Source organism: Chanodichthys erythropterus, chromosome 22, assembly GCF_024489055.1.
Source record: "Chanodichthys erythropterus isolate Z2021 chromosome 22, ASM2448905v1, whole genome shotgun sequence".
NCBI classification, from domain to species: Eukaryota; Metazoa; Chordata; class Actinopteri; order Cypriniformes; family Xenocyprididae; genus Chanodichthys; species Chanodichthys erythropterus.
In genome coordinates, this window is record NC_090242.1 from 16,199,640 (window position 1) to 16,216,598 (window position 16,959).

The 16,959-nt window shown below is 36.2% G+C and overlaps 1 protein-coding gene across 1 annotated transcript in view; it reads right to left on the reverse strand.

The window, feature by feature from the left end:
* Positions 1-3,691: 3,691 nt before the first annotated feature.
* nsmfa (NMDA receptor synaptonuclear signaling and neuronal migration factor a) overlaps positions 3,692-16,959 on the reverse strand; it is a 48,555-nt gene continuing 35,287 nt past the window's right edge. The window contains exons 9-16 of the mRNA XM_067376866.1: positions 16,392-16,519; positions 14,549-14,632; positions 14,054-14,087; positions 12,788-12,858; positions 12,437-12,516; positions 12,212-12,314; positions 9,622-9,697; positions 3,692-7,642 (exon numbers count right to left, since the gene is read on the reverse strand). Coding sequence (XP_067232967.1) covers positions 7,545-7,642; positions 9,622-9,697; positions 12,212-12,314; positions 12,437-12,516; positions 12,788-12,858; positions 14,054-14,087; positions 14,549-14,632; positions 16,392-16,519 — 674 coding nt within the window. The 3' untranslated portion in view covers positions 3,692-7,544. The remainder of the gene's footprint in view (positions 7,643-9,621; positions 9,698-12,211; positions 12,315-12,436; positions 12,517-12,787; positions 12,859-14,053; positions 14,088-14,548; positions 14,633-16,391; positions 16,520-16,959) is intronic.

Genomic DNA, 16,959 nt, shown 5'->3' on the forward strand with positions numbered 1-16,959 from the left:
CAGTGCCAGCATGTTGGAATATCTCGTATTTAAGACGCTGCGGGTCCAGCGACCGCATGAGTTTATCTCCAGCACAATGATTCAGTTACACCATGAAATGCACAAGACACAAATCTGCAGATGTACTGTAGATATCTCAATGACATAATCAACACCAGATATATCTGTTATGTAATTCATATCTACAATATCTACCTCTTAAAATCAATAGCGTCATCATTATTCATGGGTGCATCAAAAAAAAAAAAAAATATCAATGATGATACACTCTCTCCACCTCTTAAGTGGCACAGAGAACATTTGCATTCTCTTCACTGAATAACAGACAATAAAGGATGTATTTTTGCTGAATATTCATAATCTTTAATTATAAAACACAATCTCATATGACGTGAAGAGGGTTGGAGTGTAATGCTCTGAAAACCAAACCATCCATCAAGTCTCTCATAAAGCTAATGAGCTCTGGCACACCTGCGCTCCTGCTAATCTTCCAGCACATATGAATGGGACATGGTGAGATGGGCAGGAAGGAAAAACATGAAAATTTTTGGAGAGACTGTAAGATATTTATTCTACTCAAGAGCATTTTGAGTGGAATAAACAGCCGGTCTGTAACTGCACCCTCACTTGAAATTAATTCAGTACATTCTCAACTGGAGAACTGCATTAACAAGCATATTGCATGATCACAAAGGGCTGAAATATATGCACGAGATTAAAAAATGATACCGTTTATACTGTATCTCACAATACGCCAATGATTTTCATTTTTCTTTGTGCTCTCACTGGAAGCACCAGCTTGATTTGGCCATTGTAGCCGACCAATGCAAGATTTATGTGTGTAAATACTGTACTCAAGAGGTTAAGGTTCAGCTAGTTGGCATGACCAGGTTAATTCCAGATGGTAGATCCCATTTCATCAGGGCATCTATAGCATGTAATGAACGTTTTTTAAATCACATACTTCCGCACAAGTGCATTTGCGATGAATGGAAATGCTAACAGAGACTTCCTTGACTGTAATGCCTAATAAAGGCTACTAAAATTGTGAATATAGACAACAGTACGTTGGTATTTGTTTTTAAAGTCTCATAAAAATACCTTGTATGTTTGAATAAATAAATCATTTATCTAAAAAAATTACAGCACCGCTCCTTTAATACATTTTTTTTTTTTACACATAATTAGTTTAGGCCCAACAACAAAGGGAATACATTAGATGGCTAAACACTGTTAAAGCTGAGGCAATCTTCCGATCATGTAGAGTGACGGCAGAAACCGCTCATTCATACACATCAAACAATGCCAATTTAAACATATGCAGGGGTTCTGTTGGTTATCTGGTTTAGAATGAACCTCTACAACCAGATTTTTAGGGGTTAGGGGTTGAGTTGACATTTAAGGCGGGAGTTTTCTTGTCAGCCCTCTATCAACCATCTCTGTTTACATCAAATACCAGCAAGCTGTCATTAAAGGGTTGGTTCAAGAAAAGTTCTAAGAAAAATATCTTAATTTGTGTTCTGAAGATGAACGAAGGTCTTACAGGTGTAGAACGACATGAGGGTGAGTAATAAATGACAGAAATTTCTTTTCTGAGTGAACTAACCCTTTAAGTGAGATCAGTAACACTTCACAATAAGGCTAAATTTATTAACATTACTGTAGTTAATGTATAGGGTACCATAAACTAACAATGAATACAAATTTTAATTTCTACATACTTGTATATAAGGAGAAATGTCATATGATTGCATAATACTTTAATGTTTCACAGGCTATTTCAGTTTTGATAAAGTATGTTTACAAGCTGCTTAATTCATTATATTTAAATTAAAAATGAATAAAAAATATACAATTAAGCTACCACTACAGGGGTTCAACTTTAACATTATAAACTTTAACATTATAATACTTTGTGCCAAAAATAACAAAATAACGACTTTATTCAACAATATCTAGTGATAGGCGATTTCAAAACACTGCTTCATGAAGCTTTTTATGAATCTTTTGTTTCGAATCAGTGGTTCGAAGCGTGAATCAAAATGCCAAAGTCACATGAACTATTGAAGTTTTAAAACACTTACGATGTAACGAAGCCTTGTTTACTGAAATCATGTGATTTTGGTGCTCTGAACCATTCAAAACAAATTATTCGTAATCTTCGAAGCTTCATGAAGCAGTGTTTTGAAATAAGCCATCACTAGATATTGTGGGATAAAGTCACTATTTTGTTATATTTGGTGCTAAAAAAGTATTCTCGACGCTTTATAATATTAAAGTTGAACCACTGTAGTCACATGAACTGTTTTAAATATGTTTTTAGTACCTTTCTGGACATTGAAAGAGTGTTATTGCTGGCGACGCAGGCCACACTGAGCCATTGGATTTTATCAAAAATACCTTAATTTTAGTTCCCAAGATTAACGAAGGTCTTACGGGTGTGGAGGGTGAGTAATAAATGACATTATTTTCATTTTTGGGTGAATTAACCCTTTAAATGACAAAAACTAAAATGGAAAACAAAACAAAATTAAAGTAAAATGAAAACTTAAAATATAAAAATAAATGCAAATTCAAAATATTAATAAATACTACAATAATATATAAATAATACTGAAATAACAGATTAATAAATGCTGAAAAAAAAGTTTATTGTGCATGTTGCATTAACTAATGTTAACAAATTGACCCTTATAATAAAGTGTTACTTGTAGGTAATTTTTGAGGCTAATATGATACAAAGGTCAATTTAAGACATTGCCAAAGCTTTGTGTACAGAAGAAGCTGAGATTCTTCCATAATTAAAAGAATGCTTTGCACAAACAGCTATTACTGTCCAGCACAAGTACAAAATAAACAGCATAAATGTATAATAAATTAGTAAAAAGATCAAAACATTAACATTTACATCATAGAGGAGGAGTTACATATATTGCTACATCGACATACAGCTTTAAAACACTATTCATTAAAAAGTAAATGAATAAATGTGCAAACATTCTTACAGGACGGTGGTTATAAGTGATATGAGTGATGCAAGTGATATGACTGCCCTCCATTTGATGCATTCTGTTCAAATTGGGCATCCCAATACAACATTCACTCTCGCCACCCAATGTTCCCGCTAACGTGATGTTGCCGTCTGTGGAATAGTGAATGTGGATTCTCTCTTGTTCCCTCTGACATGCCAGGCTCTCTGACACCTACTGCGAGTCACAGATGGCCCCATAATGACTGAAATTGCTAGAGGATCAGTCCAATTCCTTTGCAGCCTATTTTCTGGCTGGGGTGCAGCCCTTTAGGGGAAGCGGTGTGCTCATCTGACGGCACCGACCACCTTCAACATCCCCTACGATAAGACAACCCTACTATATTCTATATCCAGACACACTCCAGTGGAACTGGAAACTTTGTAGACTATTTAAAGGTTTATTCACTAGCTTTTATGTATTGGATTACTTTATATACCTTTAAAGCAAGGGCATGACTGGATAATATATCTAGATAGCACATGTACGTTGCCAAGATGTTCATTCAATGTCTGGATTTTCATCTTTGGGTACATTTACACGACAACCATGTACTACACTCGTACTACAAAAAATGCTGGGTTGTTTCAACTCATTTGACCCAAACATTTGTTGAAACAACCCAGCATTTTTAGTGTAAAAACAGAGACGTTTTTCCTTGGTATTTTTTGCGTACAGATGACAACGTTGTCAAAATGTTCCCTGTTCACACGGATCTGCTAAAATGACTAAAAGCGTTGTATTCTGCTGCCAGGCCAGTAGTTGGCGATGTTACTTTCTAAAGAAACACTACACGCCTATAGACTATACGTATGCGCATAACATCACCGTTTTTTTCACAAATTTGTGTTTTTGTAGTTTACACGGAGACAATAACAGTATCATTTAGGGCTGGGCGGTATATCGAGTTAAGATATACGTTACCGATATATTTTTAATATACGATACGGAATGAGGCGATACCGTTTACAGTAGTTTTATACGAGCCTATCTAAAAACAGCGGTGGATGTTGCAGAGTGCTGCTGCGGGGGAAATGTGGCCTAAACATGAGACATGCTTAATATTAAGGGCTTTAAAAATAACTCGGAAGATTAAGATATAGTTAACACGTAGGCCTATCGTTTAAAGCGGCTTGCCCCGTCAGATGCTCTGAAAGATGTGCTGTTTAATGCTTTTGTGATGTGGTGTTTTCCTAAGCGCATAACTTACATTTCACAGGTATATTCTCCATCTGTAAATGTCAGAAAGTCATACAAATATTTCCATTTTGCTGTCAGGAGTGGACGAGCCTTCTGCTAGCGAATCTCATTCTCCTCTAAACTTCATAGTCTTCCGTGAACGAGCGTCGGTGCGCGCATCCGCGCCAAACAGACGGAGCTCAATAGAATGGGATCGCCATAATTCTGACTAAATTATACATTTTGAAAAAATGTTGTTGAATAATACATGTGCCATATGTAGAATTTTAAACCAAGTAAGTGTATTTTTTACAGCAACTAATAATATATAAATATATAGCTAATTAGTCTGTGCTTTTGTTTTTATTTAAATTTTTAGTCTAGTGAATTTAACTTCTGCTTTAAAAAGCATTATTTTAATTTTTAGATTGTAATGTTACAATGTTAGAATGTCAAGTTTCTCTTTTTTGCACATACTGTAGGCCTATTAGTGTGCCAGACTACATGTCATTAATAGCTTTCAATATAAACACATTAGGCAACATTAGGCAAATTAAGATTTTTAAAACGTAAATACAGATTTTTTTTTCTAAATCCAAATAGAAAAATGTAGAAAATACCACGATATATACCATATATTTAGCCAAAAAATACAGAGATATGATATTTTGGCCATATCGCCCAGCCCTAGTATCGTTTTCAAAAACTTTCAATTCGAAACCCTTTTTTGCATTTTCAGGCCCCCGAAACGCCATTGTCGTGTCAATGAACGGCCAAAATACATATAAAGTTTTCCGTTTATCACGTAAATGGCCCTTCAGTTGTGTTAACGCCCCTCAGATGCATACTAAATGTTTTAACATTTAAATTTTAATTTTTTTTAATGGCCAAAAGTATGTCGACAACCCTTTCTAAATAACTTGTTTAGCCAGGCCCAAGCAGACTAGTCCCACCCCCAACTCAAGCCATTGGCTGAACCACAGTCTTTACACTTTTCTGGGAAATAAACCTTATTTATAGTTCCGTCATCACAATAAATTATAGTTACAGAAGGTATTTTAACATTAAACACCTTTAAATCACCAGAAGATGCACATCTTGGCACGGTAACACTCTAATAGCATGTTGTTGGAGTTTCTTTCCTTATATCCAAGACCATTTTATACAGTGTAATGACTGCTTCACTTATTTCCACTGGGCAAGACCTCATTCTGTCTATCAATTAAGTTAAAGACTGCCTGAACAACACCAAAGGAGTAGCCAATTAGCATTGTGGATGCATAAAAAAGCAAGACAAGAGAAAATTCCATCATTCGACCAGCTGGAAGTTCATCATGAGTGCCTAAAGCCATCCACATCAAAGAGCCATCAGTCTGAGCAGCTTGCTAAAGAGTGTATGGCTTATTAGCTGAGTACAATAGAACATTCATAAAGATACACATGAAAATCAACTCCAAAGTTGCTCAAAACCTTTGAAAGCTACTAATGGAAGAAGAATGCATAGAGTTTACACCTGCAAACTGCCGTAAAACGGTCTAAATCCTTCTATTATCCACATATGGCCATCAAATACCATTCCGCCCCATAAGGCAATAGTGACCTTCAGAATAATGCCTGTTCATGACCCACAACACCAATCCATATTCAGAAATGGAGAGAAAAAATAAGGCTGTTTTCACACTAGAGCTAATGATGTGAACCCAAATCCATTTGGTTAGAACTTTGAATTAGTTTCTGACATCATGAAAACACACCCAAGTCAAAAAAACAGCGGTCTGGGGTTCATGTGGAGTCAAGTGTGATTCACAACCCAGCCTCATTTGTGGATGTGAACAGCTATTGTTTACATATTATTTAGTATGCATACACTACCATTCAAAACTTGGGGTCAGTAAGATTCTTGAATGTATTTGAAAGATGCTCATTTGGTGCTCAAGAAACATTTCTTATTATTATCGATGTTGAAAACAGTTGTACTACTTATTTTTTTTTTTTGTATTTACTGTCACTTTTGATTAATTTAAAGCATCCTTGTTAAATAATAGTGTTAATTTCTTTCAAATAAAAAATCTTACTGACCCAAACCTTTTGAACAGTAGAGTATATTTAGTACAAAAGGAAGTGCCACAAAATATTGAGTACTAAAACAAAAATGTGTGATAAAAATAAAGTGAACTAGACATCAAATTTCCTTTTTTGACAGCTACTGCATGTACTATACTCATGGAGGTACACACAATGAAGGCTTAAATATACTGCCATTTGGAGCCAAATAATATGTTCAAAGCTTCAGACTAAGTAATCAAACTGAGCGTGAAAACATCTTAATTGTTATGAACACATTGACACAAGCGCTTATTTTAGCAATTCTGTAACATCTCCCTGCAATGCTATATTCCTGCTGACACTTCAGGTGCACCTGTGTAGATGCCTGGCTATATTGAGGTTAGAGTTTCTATTACTATATGACTGGAAGTCACGATTTCCCAGTTTGGAGACTGTGTATGATAGGTGTTTTGCAATGAGTCTATATTAGGAACAAATACTGGCATATAATGAGAAGACACAAGTTATGTCGAAAACGAAAAGTGATAAAAGATTCATAAACCTCTGAAACAAGCACATATAAATATGTTGGCAGAATGTACATTCTTTCCACCTAAATGACTTCCACACATCTGGATAGGGGATTAATTAACATATTTGTAAAGGCTAAAACCTGAGTTATTCAAAATAGTTCATTAGAAAGACCACAACAATAAACACTGAAAAAGTAATTTGTGTACCATTGACATATAGATTATTTGCATGACTATAGCTACTCTATATACTCATGAGATGTATATCCTGTATGTATACCAATATATTAGTTGTTATTTCATATATGACCATTTCTCTGTGTGTTCTGGTAGGTACGTCTTGGTGCGGCTTGATATTGCACGCGGGACTCTGTCATAAGCACAACTGTCTAGGCTAGTGATTGATAGCGCTCGGCGATATGTTAGTTTAAAAAAGAAAACAGTCGACAACTTGTTTGTCAACCAGAGAAACACCCTCACTTTTCTCCATTAGAGAACCGAAACATTCACGTATCCCGATTTCTCTTGCATTTTAAACCATTTGCTATTTGTTTTTGTCCCTTGTGTGTTACCGTTCGGAGGTGGTTGAAGTCCGCAGAGACGAGCTGAAATAAACGATACTCGTGACGCAGCGAGGTGGCTGTGTCGGTCTCCACTCGTTTTCCTCTTCCTCCTGTTCTCCGAAATGAAAGCTGGTAGAATGGAGTTTTACAGTGGGACGTCCTGCCCGCAACGCTACACGCTGACCCGCGCGGGGTCACAAGAGATCTTCGTAGTCGAGGAGTTTTGAGTGCTGCCGGGTTTTCCAAAGTCGAAACAGACGGAAATCGAAGTACATCTCAATCATCTCTTTGCCTAAAGGAGAGGGGAATAGAGAGGGAGATATGATTCTGGAATACATTTGATGAATTCAATGTGAGCATGTGTCTCTCTGATGAACAGACACTTCCATATAGATTCTCTCGGGCGGTAATTGGAAAACATCATGCACTGAGAAACAATATAGATAAAGAGAGATGACAGAGAAGTGATAGAGAATGAAGAGAGGAAATTGAGAGTCGGTGAAAGAGAGGGGCGGGGTGGGTGGGTCGGCTGGCTCAGGACAGGTTTAAAAAAAAAAAACCTGAAGAAAAAGACCTGTAAACTTGCATTAAATTGTCTACTATGAAAGTCATGTCAATAAAGATAAACATTAAACACATAAGGGCTTTTCACACCTGAAATAGTTAACCCTAGGTCATTCTAAACCCAGGTAAATGGAATCCTGGGTTATCTTGCTTCACATTTCACACTGCTCATAATTTACCCAGGGTTAACAATTAATCCTGGGTATTCATAAGATGACGTTTCACACTGTACATTCCTAAACCCTGGGTTAACGTTCTTATTTGCATATTTGTGGTGTCAGTGTCACTGATTGGATAAATGCTGCACGCGACCTGCTTACATAGTGCTAGCATTGCACATACTCGTATTGCTGACTGTGCTATCCAGTTTATACTGAATGGTCATTTCGGACTATAAAGGTAAGAATGAAATGGTCTCTTCTTCACTCAAATTGTAGCATTTTCTGTAGCATTTTTTGACATTCCTCTCAAATACTGAATTTACTGATTATATATAATACATAGTGTTTCCGTGACTGTCCAAAACAGACAAATATGAGTACACAATTGGTTGTTGGTTGCTAAGCGTCTAGCTGTAACATTCTAAGACCACATCGTTTGCCACCGCAATGCAAGGTTAACACAAAAAGTGGTGCTAACCCTGCTCCGCAGCATGGTTTCATAACCCCGGGGTAAAAAACAGTGCTAACCCTGCTTCTAAATTTTAATAGTAAAGCATTCTTTTACCCGGGTTTTGAACGACAATAACCCAGAATTAAGCTCAATGTGATGAGCCCTATAGTTCACCCTAAATGTGAAAATCTGTCATCATACTAACCCTCTTGCCATTCCAAACCTCTCATAAGGGTATGGTACAACATGTGGGTGAGTAAATGACAAAATGGCTGTACAATAGCTTTGTATAAAATAAAATAACGGTGTACAAGTTTGGAATGACATGAAGGTAAGTAGATGTCAGAATTCACATTTTTGGCTGAAAAATCCCTTTTAAATAACACGCAGTGGATATATATGCATATGCCTGTACGTTTCCTCGATTAACAACTCCTAGGGCCCTGTTAACACCTGGTATTAAGCCTTTTTGTCAATCCGGTGACAAGTGGACAATGCTAAATACAGGAGTAAATGGGGTGTAGTGAGCTTGTCCACTTTCGACCACTTCCAGAGGTCGAATGCGTTCAAACAACCACAGAAGACCACCTACTCTCTGCCTACTGACCTAGTGTGTAAACATTATGGGAAGCAAGCTAGCCAGATGGATTTAAACTTTGTTGACTGGAGACCCAAGTTTGGTTTGAAGACGAAAAATGTACCAATCACAATGTTCTCTCACCATTCCCGATTTATGGCACGCACTCCACGTGTTTGCTATGGTCTTGCGGTTGTCAGAGCAGAAATGAAAGCTGCTGCTCTCCGTTTGTTTTTCCATCATCTCCGGGTGCATTCATATGTAAATTGCGGGAGGTTATTTTGTCCATTAGATTGAAAGATCTGAAAAAGCCCATACATTTACCTGCCCATAGACCCTCCCCTTGAAGAAATCAGGACAGAAGTGGTTGAAAGTGGACAAAAGAGATGAATTAAAACACCAGGTGTAAACAGGGCCTAGATTTCAAATCATGCAAGAAAGAGTGTGTTTGTGCATGTTTATATGTGTAGGAGTGTGAGCATAAGCACATTTCAGCAGTTTATTGCAGGCGATCTCACCCTGAGCAGAGAGCTCCAGCGGTGACTCAAATGTGACAGAATAAGGCCTCATCAGGTTCTTCAGTTTCTGGAACAGCTGTTGGCACATGATAAGCCAAGACATTAATAATCCCCTTTTTTTCTCCCCCCTCACACTGCTCTCATACGCTCTCCTTCACTCACTCTTTGACTCGAGGAGGTTAGTTAGGGATAATGGCAGTCTCTCTCTTTGTGGCTCACACGGGAGACTGGAAGGGCAAACGGGAGCCTTCAAAAGAACCCAGTTAAGATCTTAACATCCATGCACCACTCCGAGAGGCTTCAAACCCAGACAGAGATTAAAGATGAATTTACAGACACATATTTTCTATTCCAGCTCACCCTGTGAAGGAAACCAGTGCCTTACAGAGTGAATAAAGATGAGAACGTGACCACAATGGTAAGGACGACGCCACAAACAAATGCTGCAAGATTCCTAGAGCTCTACTTTGAGGTCAACATACATAGATATGCTCTTGTGAAGGCCAAATTCTGTCTGCAGATATCCCAGCATGCATTCACGAACTCGCACAAGTCAGTCATCCGTGTGTCGATCACAAGCATGCATGTAAACGCAATTCTCAGGAACGGTAGCACCTCTTAGGCAATGACGCATGGCGAATGAGATTTACGTCGAAATCCGTCTCCATAGAGACGCATTTGTACATTAGGTTCCAAGAACGCCCTGAATGTGTCCTTGGGGTGTAATCTCGGGGCTCCCGTCATATAACACTTGTCAGGCTATCAAACAGACGGAATGAGCTGAAAGTCAAGGCCGATCCTAAAGGACAGACGCAGATGTCACAAGTCCAACAATTAGAGAGTTTCAGATCCGATGTTAATAATCACAGAAACTAGTCTGGGTGTTACATACATAACTGTTTAAAAGTTTGGGGTTAGTGAGATATTATGATGTTTCTGACAAAAGTCTCCTGTGCTCATCAAGACTGCAGTTAATTCATCTAACATACAGTAGAAAAAACAGTAATATTGTGACATATTATTACAATTTAAGATAACTGTTAACTATTTTAATATATTTTAAAATGATACTTTTTCCTGTGTTGGCAGAGTTGAAATTACTCTAGTCTTCAGTGTCACGTGATCCTTCAGAAATAATTCTAATAAACTGATTTACTGCTCAAGAAACATTTATTATTATTATCAATGTTATTTTAGTATCATTGATATACTATTACAGTTTTTATTAATATTTTGAATTGTTTTTATTTTTTATATTTTCTGTTTTCATTTTTATTTTAGTTAAAGTTTTAGTTATATTTATTAGTTGTTGTTTTTTTAAATGTCAGTATAGTTCTTATTCATTTTGTTTTAGTTATTTAAATTTAGAAAATGAGAAATGATGGCTTGGCAACTAGCTGAAATAAAAGTTTTATTAAAAAAAACTATTACAGTTAACGCTTATTTAATGAAACAAATGTTTTTATGGTTTTCATTTTAGTTATCAATACTAACCCTGATTTTTAACAATGCTGAAAACTGTTTTGCTACTTAATATTTTTTGTGGGAACCATCCTACATTTTTTCAGGAATATTTTATGAATAGAAATCTCAACGGCAGTAATTTGAGTCCAAAGTCCAAATAGTTAATAACATTTTGCAATATTATTAAAGTCTTTACTGTCACTTTTGACCAATTTATTAGGTCCTTACTGAATAAAGGTATTAAAATGGGCCTATAATGCCCCTTTCACAAGATGTCTGTGGTGTCCCCAGAATGTGTCTATGAAGTTTCAGCTCAAAATACACCACAGATCATTTATTATAGCACGTCAAATTTGCCTCTATTTGGGTGTGAACAAAAATACGCCATTTTTGTGTGTGTCCCTTTAAATGCAAATGAGCTGCTGCTCCTGGTCCCCTTTCCAGAAGAGGGTGGAGCTTTAACAGCTCATGCTTCGGTTGCTCAACAACAACAAAGCTGGAGAATCTCACGCAGCCAAAATGGCAGAAACTGTCAGTAGCGGTGTTCAGCCTTACATTGTTCAAACAGGAGTCGAACACTGATGGAGAGACTCAGGAAGAAGTTACAACTTTTAGAAGGCAACTGGACATTTCTGAATGGTTAGTGGATAAATTTATGTAGTTGTCGTGGAGTGTTGACTTGATTCAAATCATCGACTAGCATGTACTGTCATGTTAATCTTTTGTGCAAATCCAGCATTGAACTGACCCTCGTATACACAAATATACAGCAAAAAAAAAAGAGAGAAGTGGCTGGATTTTTAGCATTATAAGCTGGTTGTTTACACACACTGTGAACACACATCTGTGTTCACCTTATAAAAGTGAATTTTGCATAGTAGGTACCCTTTAAATTCTTTATACAGTGCTGGACAGGAAAGAGTTATTTTAAGTTACATAACCAAGGTGCTGTCAGGCATGATGGTGACAGACGGAGAGGTGTTATATAGAAAAACGCAGAGATGGAGTTGGTGCATGTGTGTCTTCAGAGATGAGAGCTGAACATGGCCACAGCAGGCCCCAGAGCGACCATTTCTAAATATAATGCAGAAACTCAAGGTACAAGCATTACGTAAATGTAACGTACCTTCTCTCCATTCGGATTGCCCAGGACATAGCAGCCCATGATGTGGATCAGGTTTGGCTCTGGATTCACTTTACTCATAAACCGGCTCAGTCGTTTCCAAAACCTGCATGTACACCACAAACACACAAGCATATCCCTCTGACAATAGCTTTCTGTTTGAAAGAAGGAAGTTCTCTTGCATTGAAGCAATACTGTGACATAAACAACAGTGTGGATCTCACTAACTGGCTCATGTCTTCTTCTTTCTCGACCTTGGCAAAAGTGGCCACTTTATTCTTCAGCAGGTACAGGTGTCCTGGGCCGCCCTGAGACAGAAAATGACACATTTAAAACATTACATAACATCAAACTCAAAGAAGCAGGAGATCAGTACTGCCCTCTGAACTGACAGAGAGAAACATGTGAATTCCTGTCCATCCAAACACACATCCATTACACAACATCAAACCCAAATCATCAAACTGAACAGACAGTAGTGCAGATTATTCCTACAGACACTGCTGATTCACTCTGGTGCACTTACAGTCTCATTTCTTGTCATTATGTGTGTGTTTGTTGACCTTGTTTTTCTCTTACCTGACAGAAGATCAGCATGCGCCAGATCTTGGAGCCCTTCCTGTAGGCTGTCAATCTCTTCTCAATCTCCTCTGCATAAAAAACAAACACAGTGTAAGGATGACCAGCACATTGTACGCATTTACACGCACACGTCTTACTCTGATTATGCATACGTTGACATTGTCAAAGTCCTTAAAAATGTTCTTTTATTGGGGAAAGATCATGGCAATTTAAACAAAACCAGATCGAAACCTATGATTCAACTATTACCCTGGTTTAACTATAAATGTAAAAGTCTAATCACCATTCTGTCAGCTTATTTGATATATAACAGCTTAGACATCAAGATTGAAGAAAATTTGCAAAATCTCAAGTAACCACAGTTTTCTTGCATTGTTGGAATATTGATTTTCATGCAAACCCTTAAAATAATATTACTTTAATTATTTATTTTATTCCTGAGGTTACCTTTTTATATTATATTATATTATATTATATTATATTATATTATATTATATTATATTATATTATATTATATTATATTATATTATATTATATTATATTATATTATAAGCCCTTTCATCTTAAATATTAGTTTATAATAATGTTCAATTTGTTAACAATAGTTGACATGAACTTACAATGAAAAATATTTCTAAAGCATTTATTAATCTAAGTTTTAGTTTTAATTTCAACATTTACCAATACATTATTAAATAAAAAGTTGTGTTTTTTAATAATATTAAATGGACCTAAACAAACATGAACTAACAATGAACAGTATTTTAATTCATTAACATTGATAAATACTGTAACAAATGTGTTGTTAGTTATTTTTAGTCAATGCATTAAATGACATTAACTAATGGGGCCTTATTCTAAAGTGTTACTAGTTTTTTTTTAAAATAATAAGCTGAATTTTGGTAGTTATATGTTGTATGCATAAACAAATGGACAAAGATCAACAATATAATTACCATAAATATATTCATTTATGATTTATTATGTGACTTTAACACACACTGAATAAACGTTGATCCCTACAAATTTTAAACAGTCACTGTTGGAAAACAGTCGCTAAAAAATATTGCCGCTTCTCTGACCCAGAGCCATTTATCAGGAATCCAATTGTTTTTGTGTTTCTCATGCTGGCTGGTGCAAAAATCAATACAGGGCCCACCGTCATTCCACAATGAAACAACCAGGCAAGGGGTAAAGAGCCCAAATACACAAAAAAGTACACTACAAACACACAACAAACAATAAACACATGAAGCTACATACCCAGAATATCATCAAATGTGGCATGCTCATGATCCTGGAGATAAAAAAATAATAAAAGCAATCAATACAAACACAAAGATTAGACTTAATGACATTGCCTGACTAATTCTGAAGGGAAAATGTTCTTTGTATAATGCTTAATGTCAATAATCTCTAATATGCACTCGTCCGGTTCAGATAACATTACTGGCTCCTGCTTTTCTTTGTGTAGTTGAGGACGTGTTGTCATTTACTATTGTGTTTGCTATCAGTTTGGTTATCACTTGATTGTCTAAAGCTCCGGACAGTATTTTGCAACATGCCCAGCAGTATCTCATCCTATACAGTGCCTTGGATCTATTCCACAGGGCATTATCCATGTGTTTCAAGTGTCTATGAAAATCCTTAATCTTTAAATTGATATCCAGTGTTTGACATTTGATATGTTATCTGTAATATTTGGATGATGTGTCACGTCATACTAAGTGATGCACAGTAAAAACAGGTCTGACTTACATAGAGTATGGGTATAATAGAAGGATCATCCTTTCGAATAATATTGGGAACATATTCTGCTTTGGGGACTTTAGAAGAAATCAGCTAAAAGATACAAAATCACAGAGATAAAAATGATCAGTTACATGAAAGATTTTTAATTAAATGTAATCAAAGGAATAGTTCAGACAAAAACGAAAATTTCTAGATTATTTACTCACACCAAGGCCATCCAAGATGTATATGACTTTCTTTCCTCAGCCAAAGAGAAATTAAGGTTTTGAAGGAAAACATTCCAGGATTTTCTCGATCTAATAAAAGTGAATGGTGCTTAACGTAGACCATTTTTGACTGTCAAAATCTATATTTTTCTGCAGCTTCAAAGGGCTCCACACAGCCCCAGCTATGAATAAGGGTAGCAAAACGTGTTTACAGTGTTGGGGAAAGTTACTTTTTAAAGTAATGTGTTACAATTTTATGGTACTTTCTAAAAAAAGTAACTAATTGTGCTACTTAGTTACTTTTTGTGGAATGTAATGCATTATATTACCTTCCAAATACTTTTTCTTACCTGGGCTAAGCTTGCTTGTTTGTTAAAAAAAAAAAAAAATCTATTTTTGGCAAATGCAAAGGCCCTTTCAGACCAAAAGTGAAATTAATAAGCCTCAGGTCAAACAAAATGCAAATTCGCACCTGTACAGTAGAGGGAGCAGCTCAAAAAACCTTTCAGCATTGCTGCCATTCTGGATTAAAGAAAAATAAGATGCAAGTGAAAGTTCGAGACTTACTTTAGCGATAAGAAAAATTAAACACAAATGTGATGTTTATCTAATACAGTGAGATTAAAACAGTACATTTGTGTTATTTAACATTTAATTATTGTAGGTTTGCATTATGGTAATTATAGGTTTTTTTATTCATTTTGAGGAATACTGAATCTGTTTTTGTGCAGGTGAGATGAATAAATGCATGCTCACATTTAGTCTAGAACTACAATAACCATCATGTTCACACAGCGCACACAACACCTCTGCATTTACTTCCGATTTCTCTCAACATGGGGATGGGAGAAGTGTCAGTTAATCATTGGGAAAACAAAAGAACTTGCATTACCTATTTGAAAAAGTATCTCGAAAATGTTGTGATAAATTTAAAACTAATGGGTTGCTTTACCAGTTACTTAAAAAAGTAATCTGATTACTCCCAACACTGGGCAATTTCAGAAAAAATAATAAAATTATATACTTTTAAACTACAAATGCTCACCTTGGTACAGCTATGCAAAGCGTGTTCACGAGACAGTTGAGTTCACGACCTCTCACGTGATGTATGTGTGTAATGAAAGCAGCAAGAGCCGCCCATTGTTTACAAGAGACAATTACATCCAGGATACACACAAGAAAAGACAATTTTTAACAATAAAACGAAACAAATACTAATATACAGCAACTATTCTGGACAGAACTCCTTCTCCACACTTGTAAACAATTCTTCCTGCCTACATCACATGTGACTTTCCCTACTTACAAGTTAACATGCTTTTTTCTGAAAATGACTGATTGTTTCGCTAGAGATGACCCTTATTCAGCTGGGGTCATGTGGAGACCTTTGAAGCTGCTTAGATATGGTTTTTGGACCATTCACTTACAATAGAAGGAGAAAAATTCTACAGTATTTTCCTCCAAACCCTTAATTCCGCTTCAGCTGAGGAAAGAAAGTCATATACACCTTGGATGACCTTGGGGTGAGTAAATAATCAGGAAATTTAGATTTTTGGATGAACTATTCACTTAAGTTAAATTAAGTAAAAAATAAATAAATAAATAAACTATTAAATGAAAATTGAATAAACTAAAAACCATACCATAATTTTAGGAGGGATAAAGTCATCCCCTTCACATGCCAGTCTCTCCATCTCTCTCTCCTCCTCCCAGTCCATGTCTTCACATCCGCCCTCGTCTGGAGTACAGCAGGTCGTCTGCAGATCCCCACCTGTGGCACCAGACATCACAGCAGAGATAAACAGTTCAATGATGGACACAGACCAAGCAGAAGAAAGACAAAGAGAAGAAAGAAACAAAGAGACAAGGCAGGAATGAGTAGACAAAAATGGTGGTGGAGAAAGAGAAAGGTTCAGATAAGGAGATAATGGAACAAAGATATATTCAATATTTTTCACATGGACTGCAGTAATTCAGCTGTGAACTTTAGGTTTGTTTCAGTGTTAGAAATCATATCCTGATAAAAGGAAAAGTTCACCCAAAAATGTTATTCCAAACCTTTATGCTGTTATATTTTAATGTGGAACATAAAAATAGAATCTTTGAGGAAATTCCACAGATGGATAGTGATGCAGCTCCAAAATACATCAAAAACAAACTCCACAATGTAGTTCATGTGACTTTATCTACATTTCATATTACTTGGAATTT